Source organism: Peromyscus maniculatus, chromosome 4, assembly GCF_049852395.1.
Source record: "Peromyscus maniculatus bairdii isolate BWxNUB_F1_BW_parent chromosome 4, HU_Pman_BW_mat_3.1, whole genome shotgun sequence".
Lineage (NCBI taxonomy): Eukaryota > Metazoa > Chordata > Mammalia > Rodentia > Cricetidae > Peromyscus > Peromyscus maniculatus.
Window position 1 is genome coordinate 68,192,312 of NC_134855.1, and position 20,439 is coordinate 68,212,750.

A 20,439-nucleotide genomic window follows, 5' to 3' on the forward strand; every position below is an offset into this window, starting at 1 on the left:
TGACACCCTCACACAGACATACATGCATAGACCAATGCACATAAAATAAAGATAAATTGTTTTAAAAAAAAAACTTAACTACCATAACTGTAAGTTTGATTATCATAGATGACTAATTATTAATCTCTATTTCTTAATTATATATTACAATTTTAAATGAGTTGTACAAACATAATACCTTAAACAAGAGTAGAAATATATATACAGTATAACAAAATTAACTTTAAATTTGTATCAGTAAACTAAAATCCATAGCAACGTAAAACATTTCAAACAAGTTGTTGCTCTTTAAAAGAAGATTCAATAATCTATCTTTTCATCCTGTCATATCTGTATCCCCTTTTCTTCTTTAAAAATACATTGCATCTATAATCAACCTGCTTTAAATAAAAATGAACATTCACAAAAATAATAACAATAATAATAATAAAGTGAACCTAATTTTTAAAAAAAAAGAAAATGACAAGGATGTATGCCAGAGCCACATACTAGAGGTCTATGTCAAAGAAAGAGTTGGGGTAAATAGTGCTCTAGTGGTAAAGAAAGAAATCAAACTTTTATTTAAAAAAAGAAACTTTTATCATGTGTAGATAATAAGATTATATAGGGAAAAATGAAATATTGAGCTGCAGTTTTTTATTATTACTTTATTATCATGTGTATGAGCGTTTGTCCTGCATGTATGTCCTTGTACCATGTGTGTTCCTGGTGCCAGTGAGGCCAGAAGAGGGGGTCAAATGCTCTGGAACTAGAGTTTTAGATGGCTGTGAGCCCCCACGTAATAGCTGAGAATTGAACCCAAATCCTTGTAAGAGCAGCCGGTGTTCTTAACTGCTGAGCCATCTCTCCAGACCCACACAGAAAACAAACAAACAAACAAAAACCAGAATTATTTTATGAACATTTTGCTGGCATCTGTGCATGTATACCATGTGCATACCTGCTGCTCCTGGAAGTCAGAAAAGGGTGTTGACTTCCCTGGAACTGGAGTTATGGATGGTTGTGAGCCACCATGTGGGAACTGGGAGTGGATCCCAGATCTTCTTCAGGAGCAACAAGTACTCCTGACCTCTGAGCCATCTCTACAGCCCAGAGGAAAACCAAAATGTTTTAAAGAGAGTTTTGTCAGGTGTGGTTATACACCCTGCAACCCCAGCACTTGAGAGGCTAAGGCAGGAAGTCTGCCACGAGTGAGATCAACTGGAGCCACACACTGGAACCTATCAATGAACGAGGAGGGAGGGCGGCTCTGTCACGAAAGCACTTGCTGCACCAGCATGAAGACTTCGTTCAACACCTGGCACCTGTATAAAACGCCGGGATGATGATGCTCACTTGCAAACTAGCACTGGAACGCATACAAGAGATCCTTGGAACCCACTGGCCAGCTGGTCTAGCCTACCCTAATTGGCAAGCTTCAGGCCACTCAGAGACCCTGTCTCATAAAAACACAGTGGGGACAGTATGATGGTACAATAGGAAAAGTAAGGTAGAGCTGAGCAAGCCTGATGACCTGAGTTTGATCCCTGGATTCCATGTAGAAAATCTGGATGCTGTGGCACACAGCTTTAATCTCAGCATTCCTACAGCAAGGTGGTAACAGAACTGCCTGCAGTATACAGCAAGGCAGAAACAACAAACTGTCCTCTGACCTCCACCCATACACCATGATCATGTGACATGTACATGCCCACACTCATATACACACAATAATAATAATAAATTTACATTAAAAATAAAAAATAAGGTGGACAGCTCCTAAAGATTGACACTTGAGTTTGATATTTGGCCTTCACACACACACAAATGAGATGGAGAACTATACTGATCAGCTGGAATGTTGTGGTGCATCCCTTTAATGCCACCACTTGGGAGGCAGAGGCTGGTAGATCACTATAGTTCAAGGCCAGCCTGGTCTACATAGCATGTTCTAGGCTAATCAGGGCTACATAGTGAGACCTTGTCTCAAACAAAACACAAAAATGCAGAGGATCTCACTATATGCTCAAATGATTCTCCTGCCTTTGCCTCCAGAGTAATTGGGATGATGTGCATCCCTAGCTTGGCCTGAGTAGGAAAATATTTAATTTTTGTGTGTATATATGTACACACACATGTGCAGAAACCAGAGGTTGATGTCTGTCATCTTCCTTTATTGCTTTCTTTCTTTTCTTTTCTTTTTTTTTTTTTTTTTGAGACAGGATTTCTCTGTGTTGCTTTGCGCCTTTCCAGGATCTCGCTCTGGTAGACCAGGCTGGCCTCGAACTCACAAAGATCCGCCCGCCTCTGCCTCCCTAGTGCTGGGATTAAAGGAGTGGGCCACCATTGCCCGGCCCTCTATTGCTTTCTACCTTACATGTTGAGGCAGAGTCTCTCACTTGAACCTAGAACTCATTATGTTCCAGGGTATGTGTCTCTGCCTTCCATGAGTGGGATTATAGGCGGGATACAATGCCATCTGCTGGAGATTTGTACACCTGTCCTCATTACCCACTGAGTCATCTCACCGGCCCCTGAGTAGGAAAAACATTTAAATCTTAGACAAACTATGACAATTAAAAGTGTAGATTTCTGCTTCTAGCCATGTTAGTATCAGGAATCAAATAATCCTCATACTTTACACAATTAGAAAAATGAACAAAATATATGAAACAAGTTTTAAGACCATGTACACCAGGCAGAGAAAAAAGGATAGAAAAGTAATGGGGTTGGCCTGTAACTGTGGCAGCTTACTGCTGGAGAATATATCCAGGCTAGGGAGGGAGGAACAAAAGCCTCCACATCTCAGGGAGATGGGCAGATAGACAGTCAGTGTGGCAGAGTCCTGGGGAGGCAGAGAACAAACACTCTCGGAGACCTTCTTCCAGTCTTTGGCTGAGTATTAATGTGCAAATGTATGTGAGGCAATTACACAAAGTTAGAGGAAATAAAAACACCAGGAATTAGTTGGAGAAAATCTGTCTTCAAAACAATGTGTAATTCCATCATCCAATGGAAAGGGCTGGGTTTTTACTATCCGCCTGTCTTGGCTTCCCGGGCGCTGAGATTACAGGCTGTGAAATGACACCAGAAGCCATTCTTAATAAAAAGGGTAACTACTGGGTATACTAGCCACACCTCAGGGCAGGCCGCATGCCCAGGAGTAGCTGGCCAACACAAAATGAACTAAATAGTATTTTTGTAGACTTTTTGTCTCGTTTGATTTGGTTGGCCTTTTTTTTTTTTAAAGACAGGGTCTAATTATATAGCTCTGGCAGTCCTGGAACTCACTATGCAGACCAGGTTGGCCTTGAACTCACAAAGTTCTGCCTGAGTCTGCCTGCTAAGTGCTGGATTAAAGGCGTGCACCACTATGCTTGCCTGTTTGGGCTTTTGTTGTTGTTGTCTTATTGGTCTTTCTTGTTTATTTTTCCATTTTTGTGTGTGTATGTTTTGCAGGGGGGTTGCTTGTTTTTAAGAAATAGCAAAGTTGGTTAGGTAGGAAGGTGGGGAGAAATTGAGGAAAGAGAAAACATGACCAAAATATATTGTATAAAATCATTTTTTCAATTAAAAAAAATAAGTTCAAGGCATGGTGACTCACGCCTTTAACCCCAACACTCAGGAGGCAGAGGTGGGCAGAGGGAGAAGAAGTAGAAAAGGGGCAACAATGAGCAGAAGGGGAAAAGAGGGAGAAACGATTGGAAGAAGAGTGACCCGAAAATTGCCAAATCTAGTGCCAGCTATAAACCCAGAGATTGACACTTGATGACTGCAAGAAAAATTTGGAAAATTAAGAAGCATATCACAGTCTTTTGCTTGTCTTATTTTTATTGATTTATTTTTGGTTTTTTGAGACAGAGTTTCTCCAAGTAGCCCTGGCTGTCCTGGAGCTTGCTGTGTAGTCCAGGCTGGCCTCAAATTCATAGATTCTCCTGCCCCTGCTTCCCGAGTTCTGGAACCAAAGGTATGCGCCACTACCACTGGCTTCCTTTTATATTTTTGAGTCAGGGTTTCATGTAGCCAGGTTGGCCTCCAAATCAGCCTGTAGACTGAGGCTGACCTTAAACTCCTGGTCCTCCTACCTTCACCTCTCCAGAGCTGGGATTGCAGGAGCGTGTCACCGTGCATGGGCTACATGAGAACTATTTTGAAAGGAGCTGGAAAATATTCATATAGAGATATTTATAAGATTGGTGGCAAACTTCTCATTAGAAAGCATCTTTAAAGGGGCTGGAGATGGCTCAGCAGTTAAAAGTTCTTGAAGAGGGCCTGAGTTTGGTTCCCAGCACCCACCTTGGGCAGCTTACAAGCACCTGTATGTAACTCTTACTCCAAAGGATCTGATGCCTTCTGGACTATGAGAGCACCTGCACTCATATACACATACCCACATACAAACATACACACACCCCCTTACAAACACACGTACATGCACATAATTTTAAAATAAAATAATAAAAGTAAAACTTTTTAAAAAAGAAAACATATTTGAAATACTGAAAGAAAAATGAATGAACAACACATTGTGCAGCATAAACATATCAATTTTTTATTTGTCAATTCAAATGTGATTTTAGGGCTGCTGTGACAGCTCAGTAGGGTAAGGGCCCTCGCTGTTGCCAAGACTGACGACCCGAGTTCAATCCCCAGACCCACATGTGGAGAGAGAACCAACTCCCGCAAGCTGTCCTCTGATTTTCATATATTTGAGTACTCTTTCTCACAGAAAAACAATAAATAAAGGTAAAAAAATTTAACTGATTATGGAACTAGAATTCCATAATAAAATTATGGAATAATTTTATTCATAATAAATAATAAATAAATAATTCATAATAAAATAGAATTCCATAATAAAAATTGTGGAACTAGAATTCTTTTTTTTTTTTTTTCCCACACAGGGTTTCTCTGTGTAACAGCCCTAGCTGTCCTGGAACTTGCTTTGTAGATTAGGCTAGCCTCCAACTCACAGAGATCCACCTGCCTCTGCCTCCTGAGTGTTGGGATCAAAGTCGTGTACCACCATACCTGGCCTAGAATTCTATATATAATAAAAACACCTTCCTTAAAAATACAGCAAAGGGGTTGGGGATTTAGCTCAGTGGTAGAGTGCTTGCCTAGCAAGCCCAAGGCCCTGGGTTCGATCCTCAGCTTCAAAAAAAAAAAATAGTTAAAAAAAAATACAGCAAAATTCTCTATTAGGCAAGTAGAAATGGAAAGATTTCATCACCAACTAATCTATATTACAGAAAATAGAAAAGGATTTTGTTCAGACAGAGGAAGATGTTTCCAAGAAGAAATCTAGATCACACAAAAGAATGAAGGGCTTTGGAAGTAACAACAGATAGACAAATATGTTTTCCACACTTAAAAAACTTTGCCAGGTGGTGGTGGCATATTCCTTTAATCCCAGCACTCAGGAGGCAGAGGCAGGTGGATCTCTGTGAGCTCAAGGTCAGTCTGGTCTACAGAGTGAGTTCCAGGACAGCCAGGGCTGTTACACAAGGAAATCCTGTCTCAAAAAAAAAAATCTTTGGAGCTAGGCATGGTGATGAACACCTTTGATCCCAGTATTCAGGAGGCAGAGGCAGGCAATCTCTGCGAGTTCCAGGGCAGCCTGTTCTACATAGGTAGTTCTGGGACAGCCTGGGCTACATAGAGACCCTATCTCAAAAATAGGGTTGTGAGGTAGACTAGAGAGCCGGCTCAGCAGTTAAGAGCACTTGTTCTTACAGAGGACCCAGATTGGATTTCTAGCACCACCTGGTGGCTCACAACTATTTGTAATTTCAGTTCCAGGGAATAAAATCCCTTTTGACCTCCTGACACCAGGATGCATGTGGCACACAGATATTCATGGAGACAAAACACTCATATGCATAAAAAATTAAACAAATAAATCTAAAAATATACTGTACTTTACATTATTAAAAAAGGAGGGTGGATTGTAGTTTAGTAAGAGTAGCTTAGCATGCACAAGGCCTGGGATTCAATCCCCCATAACCTCCACACACCTGTAAAAGATTTCCACACTATAGCTGGCCTCGGGACTGTTGGTTCAAGACCAGCTTGAGTTATATAGAGACACCTTGTCTCAAGAGCACACACAAAAAGATTTCTACACTAAACCCAGCCACTCCAGTCCAAAGTATTTACTAAAGAAAAGAAATATTTCCATACAAATACTGTACATGAATAGTCATAGCACTTTTATTTGTAGCAATCAAAAACTAGAAAAATGTAAACACTCTTCAACAGGTAATGGACAAATTATAATGTATTATTATAATGGAACACTATCCAGAGAGGAAAAAAAAACTATCGATACACATAAAAAGGTAGATGCATCTCAAATCGAGTAAAAACAGCTAAACAAAAAAAATCAAGAGAATATTTTCTATGACTATCTATATAAGAATTTTCAGCTGGGCAAAGTGGCATACACCTTTAATCCCAGCACTTGGGACACAGAGGCAGGTGATCTGAGTTCAAGGCCAGCCTGGTCTACAGAGAGCTAGCTCCAGAACAGCCAGAGTTACACAGAGAGATTCTGTCTTGAAAAAAAAAAAAACAAACAAAAAAAAAAAAAAAACAAAAAATAAGAAATTTCAAGAAAATGTAAATTAATCTATAGGGAGAGAAAGCAGATCAGTAGTTTCCAAGGACAGGAGCAAGAATGTAAAGAAACGGATTCAATGGTAGTTTTGGGGTGGGGGCTGTTGTCATTTTTGTCTTTTTCTTTTCCAATTTGTAGCTCTGAACTCATTGCCACCATCCTATCCACACTGGTAAGCTCCTGGTTCAGTGAGAGACTATGTCTCAAAAATTAAAGTGGAGAGTGACTGAGGAAGACACCCAAGGTTGACCCCCAGCCTCCACACACATGTGTGTGAGCATCCATATGCACATGCACACTCACATACACCATATATATACATACAGAATTAAAGAAGAAATCATACCAAGTCTACAAACCCAGAAAACAGAAGCTGAGAGAGTACTTCCCAAGTCATTTGATGAGGTCTGCATTACACTGGCACCAAAATGAAAGGCATTGCCAATAATAAAGAAGGAGGAGGGGGAGAAGGAAGGAAGAGAAAGGGAAGGGAAGGGAAGGGAAGAAAAAAAAGAAAGGAAAGGAAAGGAGAGCAAAGGAAAGGAAGAAAAGGAAAGGAAGAAAAGGAAAGGAAGAAAAGGAAAGGAAGAAAAGGAAAGGAAAGGAGGAAGGAAGGAAAGGAAAGGAGGAAGGAAGGAAAGAGAAAAAAGTAAAATTACAGAGCCAGGTATGATGACACATGTTTGTAATCCTAGTTGAGGCAGGGAGGATCAGAAGTTCAGAGTCATCCTTACACAGTAAGTTCAAGGCCAACCTAGGTACTAGTGTAGCATGACGTACTGGGGAAGTATTTGACATAAGTTAACCGCAATGTTCTATGATAGAATATTTATGTGCTAATACTAGAAGAGATGAATGGATGTGTGTGATAGTGTATACACACACAAAGATATGTTCAAAAATGGGAATTTGGATATTTACTTAAATCTTTAAACTTCTATTACTTGAATTTTATAATGGACATAAGTTTTACAAGAATACATTAAGGATTTCTTCATTTTGAAAATGTAATGCACAGTTCCTCAGCAAGGGTTTGGAAGATGTTAAGATCAGAGCCAGGATCACTGAAGTGACAAACCATGGCCCTGCTGTTCCCCTGTAACTGTTCTCAAGCAACCTTCTGGGGGCAGCATCTGGGGGTACACAAACACTAACAAACCTTTTCTCTGCTCCAAGCTAGCTCCCTGTGAGGCACAGACTTCAAACGCTCAAACCGGTCTCCACGGCAGTGCAAGGAAACTGGTTCTGTGCATATATAACAATACACATGTATAATAAAAGGTGATGCAGGGGGCTGGGGTGTGGCTCAGGGACAGACGCATGCTTAGCACATGTGCACCTCTTCCACACGCTCTTCCACAAGAAAAAGCGGGGTGGGGAGTGTGTGGAAACAAAAGCAAGCTCACTCTGGCACAAACTCGAGGCAGCTGTCATTCTCCTTTTAGTCAGGATGCTGTTCCCCAGAATATTTTAGACTACTTCTCATCACCTCCAGGCGTAACCACATTTCTCTATTCCCATGTCCTAGATTCCAGGGCGGGGGGTGGGGGGGGAATCTCCTGCCAGAGTTCTCTGTTCTGGCTTACATTTAAACTTCCCCTTCTTGCTCACCCACCCTGTTAGAGGGGCAGGAAATCTAACAGCCCTTCCCTCAGCACTCACCTGGCCACCTTCCTTCTGAAGTCTGTATTTGTCTTCTTGACGCCCATCACAGACCCTGACTCCGGTCTCCCACGCCTGTGCAAGCTGGCCTTTCCCATGAGCTGCTTCCCAAAGCCTCCCCCTTAAAGAGGCCTCATCTGGGACACAACTTCACCTCTTCCAATTCTAAACTAGAGCTGGAGAAATGGTAAGCTAGAATGTAAACAAGATGTGTGCTTTATCTTATTTAGCCACAAAAATATTTTAAGCCGGGCGGTGGTGGTGGTGGTGGTGGTGGTGGTGCACACACCTTTAATCCCAGCACTCGGGAGGCAGAGCCAGGCGGATCTCTGTGAGTTCGAGGCCAGCCTGGGCTACCAACTGAGTTCCAGGAAAAGGCGCAAAGCTACACAGAGAAACCCTGTCTCGAAAAACCAAAAAAAAAAAATTTTAAACCTCTGAAGACTAGTAACTAATGTGCCAGGAATAGGCTAGGTACAGTGAGCTAGTCCAAGTCTCAGCTATTAGGAATCACTTGAACCTAGAAGTTTAGGGCCAGCCAGGGAAACATAGTGAGACCTTGTCTCAAAAAAGAAAATAAAGTGGTTAATAAGGTATTTTTCTATTATTTGAAGACAATTGAAAAATAATTTTAAAAATGGTACTTTGATGTTATGTCCATTTGGAACTTTTTAAAATTAGGAGGTAGGAAAAGGAGGGAATTCAAGGCCAGTGTGGGCTACTAGCAGATCTAATCTCAAACAATGATAGCTGGACATGGTAGCACATGCCTTTAATTCCACCACTCTGGAGACAGAGGCAGGTGGATCTCTGTGAGTTCCAGGCTAGCCTGTCTACCTAACAAGTTTCAAGCCATCAAGGGCTACATAGTAAGACCTTGTCTCAAAAAAAAAAAAGAAAGAAAGGAAGGAAGGAAGGAAGGAAGGAAGGAAAAAAGAAAGAAAGAAAGAAAGAAAGAGAGAGAGAGAGAGAGAGAGAGAGAGAGAGAGAGAAAGAAAGAAAGAAAGAAAGAAAGAAAGAAAGAAAGAAAGAAAGAAAGAAAGAAAGAAAACCAAGTCATGGTGGCACACACCTTTAATCACAGCACTTAGGAGGCAGAGACAGGCAGATCTCAATGAGTTTGAGGCCAGCCTGGTCTACAAAGTGAATTCCAGGACAGCCACAGCTACACAGAGAAACCCTGTCTTAAAATAACCAAATAAAAAAAAAAGAAAGAGGCTGGGCGGTGGTGGCACACGCCTTTAATCCCAGCACTCGGGAGGCAGAGGCAGGCGGATCTCTGTGAGTTCAAGGCCAGCCTGGACTACCAAGTGAGTCCCAGGAAAGGCGCAAAGCTACACAGAGAAACCCTGGCGCCCAACATGGGGCTCGAACCCACGACCCTGAGATTAAGAGTCTCATGCTCTACCGACTGAGCTAGCTTTTATATTGTATATATTACAATATAAAACATATTACAGGCATACCACATAATCCTACAGGTCAAGCAGTTATAGAAAGATCAAACAGAACTCTAAAGGATATGCTAAATAAACAGAAATGGGTAACAAAAACCCCCAGAAATAGACTGCATAATGCTCTTCTAACTTTGAATTTTCTGAATGCCAATGAGAAAGGAACAACAGCTGCAGAGAGACATTGGATAATAGAAAAAACTACAGAATTAAATCAGCCTATATACTTTAAGGATGTGCTGACCTCAGAATGGAAACCAGGGTATGTATTACATTGGGGACGAGGTTTTGCTTTTGTTTCTACAGGAGAAGATAAGCTGTGGGTACCATCAAAATTGATAAAGGTTCGATTTGAACAAGAGAGACCTCTTAATTGAGGAGGTGATAGTTCATCAACCAGCATGAACATCCAATTTAAACTAACTTGTATCAATAACACATGCCTTTTCATTTAATCAGATAATAACTTGTCAAAAGGAAACATCCCCAAAATTAGTCTTGGGGAAAGGTTTTTGTTTTTGTCTTTTAGGAGAATGAAGGTTAAGGAATCTGAAGAACACTGGACAAATGAGACAACTGAAGAAAAGGGACAAATCATCTATCCCAAGAAACAGAATGAAACGGTGTATGGGTATATATTATCTAAAAAATTTTATGTCTTCCTAAATGTTTGTTTCTGCTTTTCTCTAAAGATTTAACACTATTGGTTTTCTAATAGTCCCAGTTCAATTAAAATTTAAAGCTGACTTTGGAGTTGGAGAATGGCTCTCTCCTTCTTTAAACTCAAGCATGTTGTTAAAAGGAAAATGCGAACTCCCTGTATCATGCCAGAATAAGAGCCATCTTCTGCTATGGTACAGGACAAAAGCAAAATTAATTAAGGGACTATTCTATTACTAATCTCAACTCTTTGATTCTATTCTGATTCTTTAAACTTTTCTTAAAGTATGAATTTTATATCAAAATTTACAAGATTAACATATAAAGATATATAGATATATATACATTTTAAACTTTGTTAAGATATGAATGGTCATATAGAGTACTAATTAATTCTAGAAAAAAGGCTAGCTGCATATATATGTTTTTGTGTTCGAGTCTCTTATCAGTTTTCTGCAGGAAATCATGGCCAGGCCTAATATCAACTGAAGTCTCCAGAAAGAAGATGGGGCCCCACAACAACAACAATTCCACGTGGACAATAATGATATCATTAAGCTGACAAACATCATCCACAGATCAGCTTTGAACTACAAGGTGCTCAGAGCAATTTTGAGATGACTAGTTGAGATGATCCAGTGCTGTGGATATTGCTCTATATATAAATAAAACACTGATGGCCAGTGACCAGGCAGGAAGTAGGTGGCCAGGCAGGAAGTAGGTGGGACAAGGAGAGAGGAGAATTCGGGGAAGCAGAAGGCTGGGGGGGAGACACTGCAGCCACCGCCAGGACAAGCAACATGTGAAGACGCCAGGAAGCCACCAGCCACGTGGCAAGGTATAGATTTATAGAAATGGGTTACTTTAAGATAAAAGAACAGTTAGCAAGAAGCCTGCCACGGCCATACAGTTTATAAGTGATATAAGCGTCTGAGTGATTATTTTATAAGTGGATTGTGGGACTGTGGGGCTTGGGGAACCTGGAGAGAAGCCCTCCAGCAACAAAACCCTGTCTCGAAAAACCAAAAAAAAAAAAAAAAAAAAAAAAAGAAAGAAAGAAAGAAAGAAAACCAAAACCAAATAAACAAACAACAAAAACCATACAGCACACATATAAAGACCATACATATACTTTCAGGCTTTATTTGAAAGAGGAAAAAAAACACATGTCCAAAAATTTATGACCTACATTTTTGCATTAAAACTGTGTCTTTACTACTAACTATAAACCCCCACCCACAACCTATTTCACTTCTTGAGGTCTGTGGAGTTTTTTTACTTAAGTTCTAAAACTAGAAAGTCACTTTTTTTTTCAAGACAGGGTTTTGTGGTGATATTGTGTCCCCCAATATATTGTGCACCCTAATAAACTTATCTGGGATCAGGCAACAGAACAGCCACTAGATAGACATAGAGGCCAGAAAATGGTGGCACACACACCTTTAATCCTAGCATTCTGGAGGCAGAGATCCATCCAGATCTCTGTGAGTTCAAAGCCACACTGGAAACAGCTAGGCATGGTGACACACACCTTTAATCCCAGGAAGTGATGGCAGGAAGCAGAAAGGTATATAAGGCATTAGGACGAGGAACTAGAGCCTGGTTAACCTTTTAGACTTTTGAGCAGCAGTTCAGCTGAGATCCATTCAGATGAGGATTCAGAGGCTTTCAGTCTGAGGAAGCAAGATCAGCTGAGGAATTGGCGAGGTGAGGTTGGATGTGGCTTGTTCTGTTTCTCTGATCATTCAGCGTTCTTCCAATACCTGGCTCCAGGTTTATTTTTATTAATAAGACCTTTTAAGATTCGTGTTACAGGGTTTCTCTGTGTAGCTTCTGTAGCCTGTCCTGGAACTCACTTTGTAGACCAAGCTGGCCTTGAACTCACAGAGATTCACCTGCCTCTGCCTCCCCAGTGCTATGATTAAAGGCGTGTACCACCCCTGCCCAGCCGAAAGTCACTTTTTATAGTACAACTCTCCAATGTCAGCTACCAGCCAGACAAGGTAGATGTCCTAGAGAGCCAATATCTGCTGTGGGCTGCAGGAATATATCATAAGAACTCAGCTGGTTATGGAAAAGTCAAAGACTTCCTCCAGAGGAAGCCAAATTCCAAGGAGCTTTTGGTGTTACTTGGCTTGTTATATATCAGCTGTCTTCTGTTATGAAAATCATGTGTGCCTTCATAGTTTTCCCAATGGACTTTTCCCTAAGAAGGGCTAACAGTGTGGACCGATCACTCTCTGGACATACACATTCAAGGTATTTGGAGAATAGCCTCAGGAAAGGCTTTCTCTGGAATCAGATATCTCCCTTAGCCACTTTCAAGGACTAACAGAAATAACAGTCCACATGCAAGTCTCCTGATTTAAGGTAAATTCCACAAGGAGACACCACCTAGGTCAGGTGGATGTTAAGTAATAGCTTTACACAATTTAGCTCAGACCCTCCTTTCTTACAGCCTTACTAACTTTATAGATCTCTAACTCCTTACCTAACCACTTCTAGGAATATTTAGATAACCTTCTGTGTGACAGCTATGCTCAGCCTGAACCCTAGTTCAAGCTTCCCTGTAATTATCATCATTGGCAGCATCTGACCAGGTCCATCCCCAGAGGGAGGAAAGTACCTTATCAGAGATACCTCTGTACTCTCTAAGAACAGACTGAAGCAGCCAGGCTACCTGTTTGAGAAGGCCTGGCGGATGTGCCAATTAAGCTTAACTTCCTCCTTTCCCAAATCTTACCTCCAGTTCCAGATCTCCCTTTAACTATCACCAGAGGCATCTAGCTGTACACAGGTTGCCTAGTGACCGAGCACACTTTGCCCCACCCTGCAGAAAAATGGCAGATAGCTTGGACAGATAGGAGCCACAGGAAAAAAGAAGGCAGTTTTATTTTCTCCCATTGATGTAGCAACTTATAGATTCTTAGCATTTTCTACCAATCACGTTTAAGACTATAGTTGAACACATAAGAGCCCTCTTCTTAGATATTACCTGAATTTAGCCTTTAGTTAATTCATTTCCCCATTGGTCACTTCCCTTTGGGGTTGCAAATGATAATTAACACTTACTGCCCCTCTATGTGATTCTTATCACCACCCCCCACACCCCGTTTGACCCTGGAAAGCCTGGCTTTGCACTGCCAAGGGATTACTGCTTATAAGTGTATATATACTGGACTTCCAGGGCATAGAAGAACAGAGAAGAGAAAAGAGAACAGAAGAACTAGATGGGTAAGAATTGAGAGGAACAAACTGAGATGGGGAAGAACTAGACTAGGCTAGAAGAGAGTACCAGAGGAACGAGATGGAAGATGAGGAAGAGCCAGATGGGGGAGAACAAGATGAGGAAGAGCCAGATGAGAGAGAAAGGAGATGGGAGAGGAGCTGATAGGGGAAAGAACTAGATAGATGAGAACCTAGAAGGGGCAGAACTAAGATGAAGGAATTAAGATAGAACCTAGAGGGGACAACAGATAAATGTAAAGAGAAATTGGACAAGAAAGGAGCTAAAAATGAGAGCAGAGTATAAGCTTGTAGAGAGAGAATAATAAGGAATTTCGTGTACATAGATTCATTTCTTTTCTTCGAAGATTAATTATCAGCTGGTTGTAGATTCCTCCTGGACCCTGGGAGGGGACTATCGAGGGGCTGGACCCCCTTAGTCCCCAACAGATATCTCAGCAACTGAAGATAAACCTTAGCATCTTAGACTATTTCTAAGGGGACTGGTGAGCATGGTGGTACACACCTATAATTCCACACACTTGAGAGATGGATACAGAAGAATCATCAGGGATTCAAAGTCACCCTTAGCTACATAGAAAGGTCAAGGCCAGCCTGGACTAAAATGAGACCCTTTTTTCCAGCAAATCAAATAGCCAGGCATGGTGGCACATACCTCTAGTTCCAGTACTCATTAGGTAGAGGTAGATAATCTCAATGAGTGTGAGGCCAGCCTGGTCTAAATAGAAAGTTCCAGGCCAGCTAGAGCTACATAGAAAGACCCTGTCTCAAAACAAACAAACAAAAAACCCAAATCAAACCAAACAAATACAAAGTAAACAATAAAAACTTAAGTGGGGGGTGTCAAGATGTAGTTCTGTGGTAGGTTTGCCTTTGAGCCCTAACAGTAGAAGCAGGGGCGGGTGGTGGGACAACGGAACACCTAAAAACTGCACCAAGTCTTCAAATCTTGACTGACACCTGAGCACCACGCTTTCTTTATTCTCTCCTGATTAAGTACTGTTCCTCAGTCATCCATGAAGCCATCACCATCATTTCTAACACACAGGGGCTCTCCTTTTGTGTTCAAGAGCATTAGGCATCAATCGGCATTGTTAGGTGTTTTATATTTCTTTGTCCAGGTGTTCTCCAAGCTCCTCATTCAGTCAACAAATACAGAGCAGCTACTCTAGGCCAAAGGCTGTTCTAGGCCCTGAGGATATGGTGACAAAACAGAAAGACAAGGTCCCTGCCTGCCACCGTGACTATTTCCAATAGGCAAAGACGGAGAAATACAATATTTCAAATACGAGTGAACATGTGAAGCCGGGCAATTACTGGTGGGGTAAGGTATACTTCCTCTTTAACAAGGCAAATCAATCCAGTCATGGTGGTATGTGCCTTCAATACCAGCACTCTTGAGGCAGAGGCAGATGGGTCTCAATGAATTCAAGGCAAACTTGGTCTACATAGTTCTGAGCCAGCCAAAGCTACATCGTGAAACCCTGTTTCAAAAATAAATAATTAAATAACTAGAAGGCAGATTAGGAGCTGGAGAGATGCCTCAGCTGTTAGAAGCACTTACTGCTCTTGCAGAGGACCCAGGTTTGGTTCTCAGCACTCATATGGCAGCACAACCATCTTTATAACTCCAGTTCCAAAGGATCTGATGCTCACTTCTGGCCTCTGAAGGCACCTGGTATGCATGTGGTACACATACATACATGCAGGAAAAACATTCATACACAAAAAAATAATAATAAATAAAAGTCTTTAAAAAAAATGAAAAGCAGATTGAGTGGAGACTTGAACTGTAAGTGAGAGCCAGCCAAGAGAAAACTATAGAAAAGAGAACTCCAGCCCAAGGGGAAAACAAACGGAACAGAAGTAGCTGGTGTACCTGAACCACAGGAAGTGCTATGGTTTGGGTATGCATTGGGCCCTGCCCCCAAGGCTCATATATTGAAGGTCTGGTCTCCAGGTGATGGCATCGAAAGGTGACTGCACGGTGAGGGTGCTAACTTCATCACTGCTTTAATTTATTAATGGGCTTCAAACTAAATGGGCCAGTAGGACATGGAGCCTGGTTGCAGGAAGCCGGCCACTGGGGGACATGCCTTCCAAGGGCATCACTTACTCCAGGTCATGACAGTCAGTGTCTCTCTGCTCCTGACTGTGAAGAGATGAGCAGCTCTGCTCTACAATACTCTTCTTCCACGATGCTCACATGCCCAGACAAACTAGAGCCTACAGGCATGGGATCTCTACAACTGTCTTTCATCCTTGAAGGCATTCCTCGCAGGTACTGTCAGAGTAATGAAAAACTAACACAGAAGAGACAGACAAACTGAGACTAAGTAAGAAGGGATACAGGAGGGCATGGCTGAGGCAGGCAGATCTCCATGAATTTGAGGCAAGCCTGATCTATATAATGCTCTTCAGGACAGTCAAGGCTACACAGTGAAACTCTATCTCAGAAGAAAAAGAGCCCGGCGGTGGTGGCTCACGCCTTTGATCCCAGCACTCGGGAGGCAGAGCCAGGCGGATCTCTGTGAGTTCGAGGCCAGCCTGGTCTACAGAGCAAGATCCAGGAAAGGCGCAAAGCTACACAGAGAAACCCTGTCTTGAAAAATGAAAGGAAGGAAGGAAGGAAGGAAGGAAGGAAGGAAGGAAGGAAGAAAGGAGGAAGAGGAATAGAGACTCTATGATTAGTCTATACCTTTTAATATTTTAAAGGCCAGTATTCAAACATATTTGAGTTTTGTTACCATTTATAAGTTTGAAAAAAACACCCACTTACTTTGGCTCCCAACCACCTTGCTACCGGATATCATTCCTTCCATTCCTCCAATTATCAGTTATACATTGCAACCATCTGACACCTGGAACCACTTACCCCTTTAATGAAGATAGGTTTGTCCTTTATGCCAAAGTTCCAGATCATGATATCTCCCCCTTTGGAGCCCACAGCCAGGGTACTCGGATGAGTCGGGTGCCAGACCAAGGATGTAGTCCTCCTGTCAAAGGGGGCAGCTTTTTGGAATACCCGGTAAGAAGCCAGAGAGTGCAAAAAGGACTTCTGGAGACCCTAATACAGAGAAAATCGAATTAATCTGAATTCACTGAATTAAACCTCATGTCCGGAGCTGGGCATGTGGCACAGGCCTTTAACTCCAGTATTCAGGAGGCAGAGGCAGGTGCATTTCTGTCAGACTGAACCCAGCCAGGTCTACATACAGAGATCCAGGCAAGCCAGGATACATAGTGAGATCTTGTCTCAAAAACATACATAAAAATTAAATCAGGTCCTGGGTAAACTGTCACTCTCTGGCCCCTTCATGGATAAACATTAAAAGTCTTCTCTAGTCTTGTGCATGGAATATCTGCAATGTACGTGAACTAATCCTGGAAACAGGAAGGCAGGATGCATTCCAGCCGGGATATTTACAGGGTAAACCTTTTTCTCCTTGACTGAGTGTTCGGTAGGCCAGGCATCATAGCCAGCTGACCTGACCATTCTGACAGTCTGCTGAACCGATTGTTTTTTTTTTTTTTAAATCTAGTTAGAGCTTGCAATAGTTGAAAACCTTTGAGCACCTCAGATAGGAAACATCTCACCTGCTGTAGTGATGGCCAGGTGGCTTTGCCCAACTTATGGTGGTAAAGATCCTTGATGATGCTGCTACTCCGTGGCGGGATCTGCAGGCTGGACAACTCGGCCAAAAGGCAGCACGACCCGCATTTCCTGTTAGAAACTGCCAAGAAGGAAGGCATGCACACACGTTTTCCTCTCCACACTCTCAGGGAAGGTTCTCCCCCTGGAACCCTTTGCCAATCTGTCTGATCATTTCCTAAAAGCCTTTTCCATGCACTGGTGAGTCCCACTCAACCCAATAAAGAAGTAATGACCCTTCTCCAAAGCACCCTTGCAAACAGTGACTCTGAAGTTAACCTGGTATAACCTCGCAGGGTTCCTCGAAGCTGAGCCAAAGAGATACACAGCAAAGTACACGGCAGACTTTTCTTGGGCGGGGTGGCATAGTTAGCAGGAGTTGAGAGACAATCTTAAAATCACATACCAACATTTCTAGGACAGCAAGAGGCAATGGCTTAGGAAAGATGTTTGTTTAATTTTATAGTAAAATAACGTAAGAGGTATCCAAATACGGTGGTGTAGAACTGTAATCCTAGCACTCTGAAGGCTGCAGCAGAAACAGCTTGAATTTGAGGCCAGCTTGGGCTACACAGCAAGACTCCATATTTTTTTTAAAGTAATAAGAATGTAACAAGCAACTATTACTTAAGGAGAAACCAGGAGGACCCAGTAGGGTTTAGATAAGCTCTAAACTGACTAGGTTGCTTCCAGGGAGGGGGAGGTAAACCAGAGTATAATGAGAAGAAAGCAATTCTGAATCACCAATTCGTGGACCCAAGCTTCGAGGTCCTTTCTCTTGACAACTTTCCTCTCCTCTGATGGATAAAACTACTCCATCAACTTAGAACAGCCCCAGGTTCAAGCCCTGGTAAACCTCTGAGAATGAGCTTCCTGAAGAAGGGAGAGTTTCAGACTCTCACCTGAAACTCAAGGCCATACAGCTAACAACACTGACTGGAAATTCAGCAACCACGGGGCTAAGGAAGGTAGGATTACTTTGAAACGATGTGTGTGTGTGAAACTTCTGGAATAAAGAAGGAAAGTGGGGGCTGTGGATCTACAGTGATGGAGCTCATCTGCTTCTTCCTGTCACTTGGAGTGGAGGTGGAGGGCGGTTAAACTTAACTCTCTGGTGTCAATGAACTGGCCATTAAAATGCAGTCTGAAGCGTATACAGCTCTGGGGCAAACCACTTGCTTTGCGAACTCGAGGCCTGGGTTCGAACCCCAGACCTCCCAAATAAATCACAGCCTGAGGCGACGGGGACCAGGCACTGCTCCAGGATCCTAGCCATAAGCACCCTCCACCCCAACTTCGGCCTCTGGCGTGAGCACCCTGAACCAGCGGGAAACTAAGGCGGCGGCAGCAGCAGCAGCAGCAGCAGCAGCACAGGCCGTACCGGGACCCTGCACACGCAGCTTCTTGGCTTCGGTCTCCAGCTCCTGAGGACTTCTGCGGCTTTTGCTCTTGAGGCGCACCCCAACGCCGGGGGGCTTCTGGGTTTCTGGGCATTTCTTGGGAGCCATGGCGTACTCCGTGCGGAGCTATCAAGGCCACTGGCAAAATGACGAAGCGAGGACTAAAAAGCCTCCGAGGAAAGAACAGGAAGAGACTACGTACGAGGCAGCGCCGACGCAGGTAGCCCGGCTAAGGTAACTTCGCGCCAAACGCTCCCAGGGCAACTTCACTTTTAGCCTCGCCCCGCCTCCTCAGGACCGCCCCGCCCCTCGGAACCGCCCCGCCCCCTCGGGACGGCTACCCGGGGGCCCGCCCCGCCCCCGGAACTGCCCCGCCCCCCCGAGCCCACTCCGCCCCCTAGCGGCCCCGCCTCTTCCGGGGAGGCGGGGCACGTGGGGTAACCAGTGGAGCCGGCTGGGAGCGCTTGTTTAACTCCCGAAGAACTGGAGTGTCTATGTGTTGTGCCTGATAAAACTTGATTGTTTATATCCTAAGAAGAGTAAAGATCCAGCCCGGGGGGTGGGGTGGATTTTAATCTCGGGAGACAAAGGGGAGTGGATCTCTGAGTTCCAGGCCAATTTGGTCTACAAAGTGAGTTCTGGGATAGCCAGGGCAACACAGAGAAACTCTGTCTGAAAAAAAACAAAACAAAGCAAACAAAAAGATCGAAGTGTCTAAAAATGTGGAAATAGCCAAATACTTCTCCGTTTTGGTCACTAAGAATAGATGCCTCTGCTTAGCCAACCACAGCGTTCGGTGATGTATTTTACCTCGCAGATGCGGTAAGGAAGGACAGGGGGTGGCGTGTGTCAGCTCCGTGATTCCCAGGATTGAGGAGGCTGAGGCAGAAGAGTTAGCCTGGACTACATTGTAACAGGGGTCAGATGAGAGTGAGAAAACCTGGTGTGCTATGGTAACTGTAGTTCACTGTCACATGCTGTATATTTCAAAAAAGTAGAAAGCGTTATGCCCAGATTTCGGAGACCACCAAAAGACCACCACAGAGACCGAATCCTGCATGTAAAAGCAAAGAGCCTTTATTTCAAGCTCCAGAGCTTGGTCCCTCTGTCCCACACAGCGGTGAGAGCAGAGAGCCCTGAGCTCAGGTGGGGCAGGGTTTTTATCATAGCAGAGGTTGGGGTGAGGGGATTTCCAGGGTCCAGGGCCCTGATTGGCTGACAATTGGGGGTATCTGTAAAACAAAAAAATAGGTGTGTGCTAGACTCCAGGACATCTGGCCACCTTATCTAATGGTTGGAATGTTTGGGATGTCAGGTACTTCCTCACCCTTGGGTAGATCCCTGGGTGGTATCAGCTTGAGGCTTTCCTGGATCTGGGTGCTGCCTGTCAGTAAGCCTGTCACAGAAGCTGTGTCTAGGCCCCTAAGTCTGTCATGGCTGATGTGTGGTAAAGCTATTTTGGGGCCCCTTCATAGAAAGCTTTTCAGTGTTTTCACCATAAATGATATATGAGGGGATATGTTTAACCTAATTTAAATAGTACACTGTGTGTATATGTATGTCAAATATGTACTCCTTATGGAGATAATACTCCATAAATACGTATAATTTTTATGTTTTTATATAGCTTACTTTTTTAAATTAAAACAAAACTGTAGGGGAAAGTAAAAAGCTGAGCCTAGCCAAGCACCTATCTTAGGGATATCCTAAGGTGGGCTTGAATTAAGAACTGTAGGACAGGGGCTGGAGAGATGGCTCAGAGGTTAA

The 20,439-nt window shown here is 43.0% G+C and overlaps 1 protein-coding gene across 1 annotated transcript in view; it reads right to left on the reverse strand.

Annotated features, from left to right (window-relative positions):
* Ddb2 (damage specific DNA binding protein 2) overlaps positions 1–19,023 on the reverse strand; it is a 38,187-nt gene extending 19,164 nt beyond the window's left edge. The window contains exons 1-3 of the mRNA XM_006984359.4: positions 18,654–19,023; positions 17,218–17,354; positions 16,496–16,687 (exon numbers count right to left, since the gene is read on the reverse strand). Of these exons, the coding sequence (XP_006984421.2) occupies positions 16,496–16,687; positions 17,218–17,354; positions 18,654–18,780 (456 nt within the window). The 5' untranslated portion in view covers positions 18,781–19,023. The remainder of the gene's footprint in view (positions 1–16,495; positions 16,688–17,217; positions 17,355–18,653) is intronic.
* Positions 19,024–20,439: the final 1,416 nt, after the last annotated feature.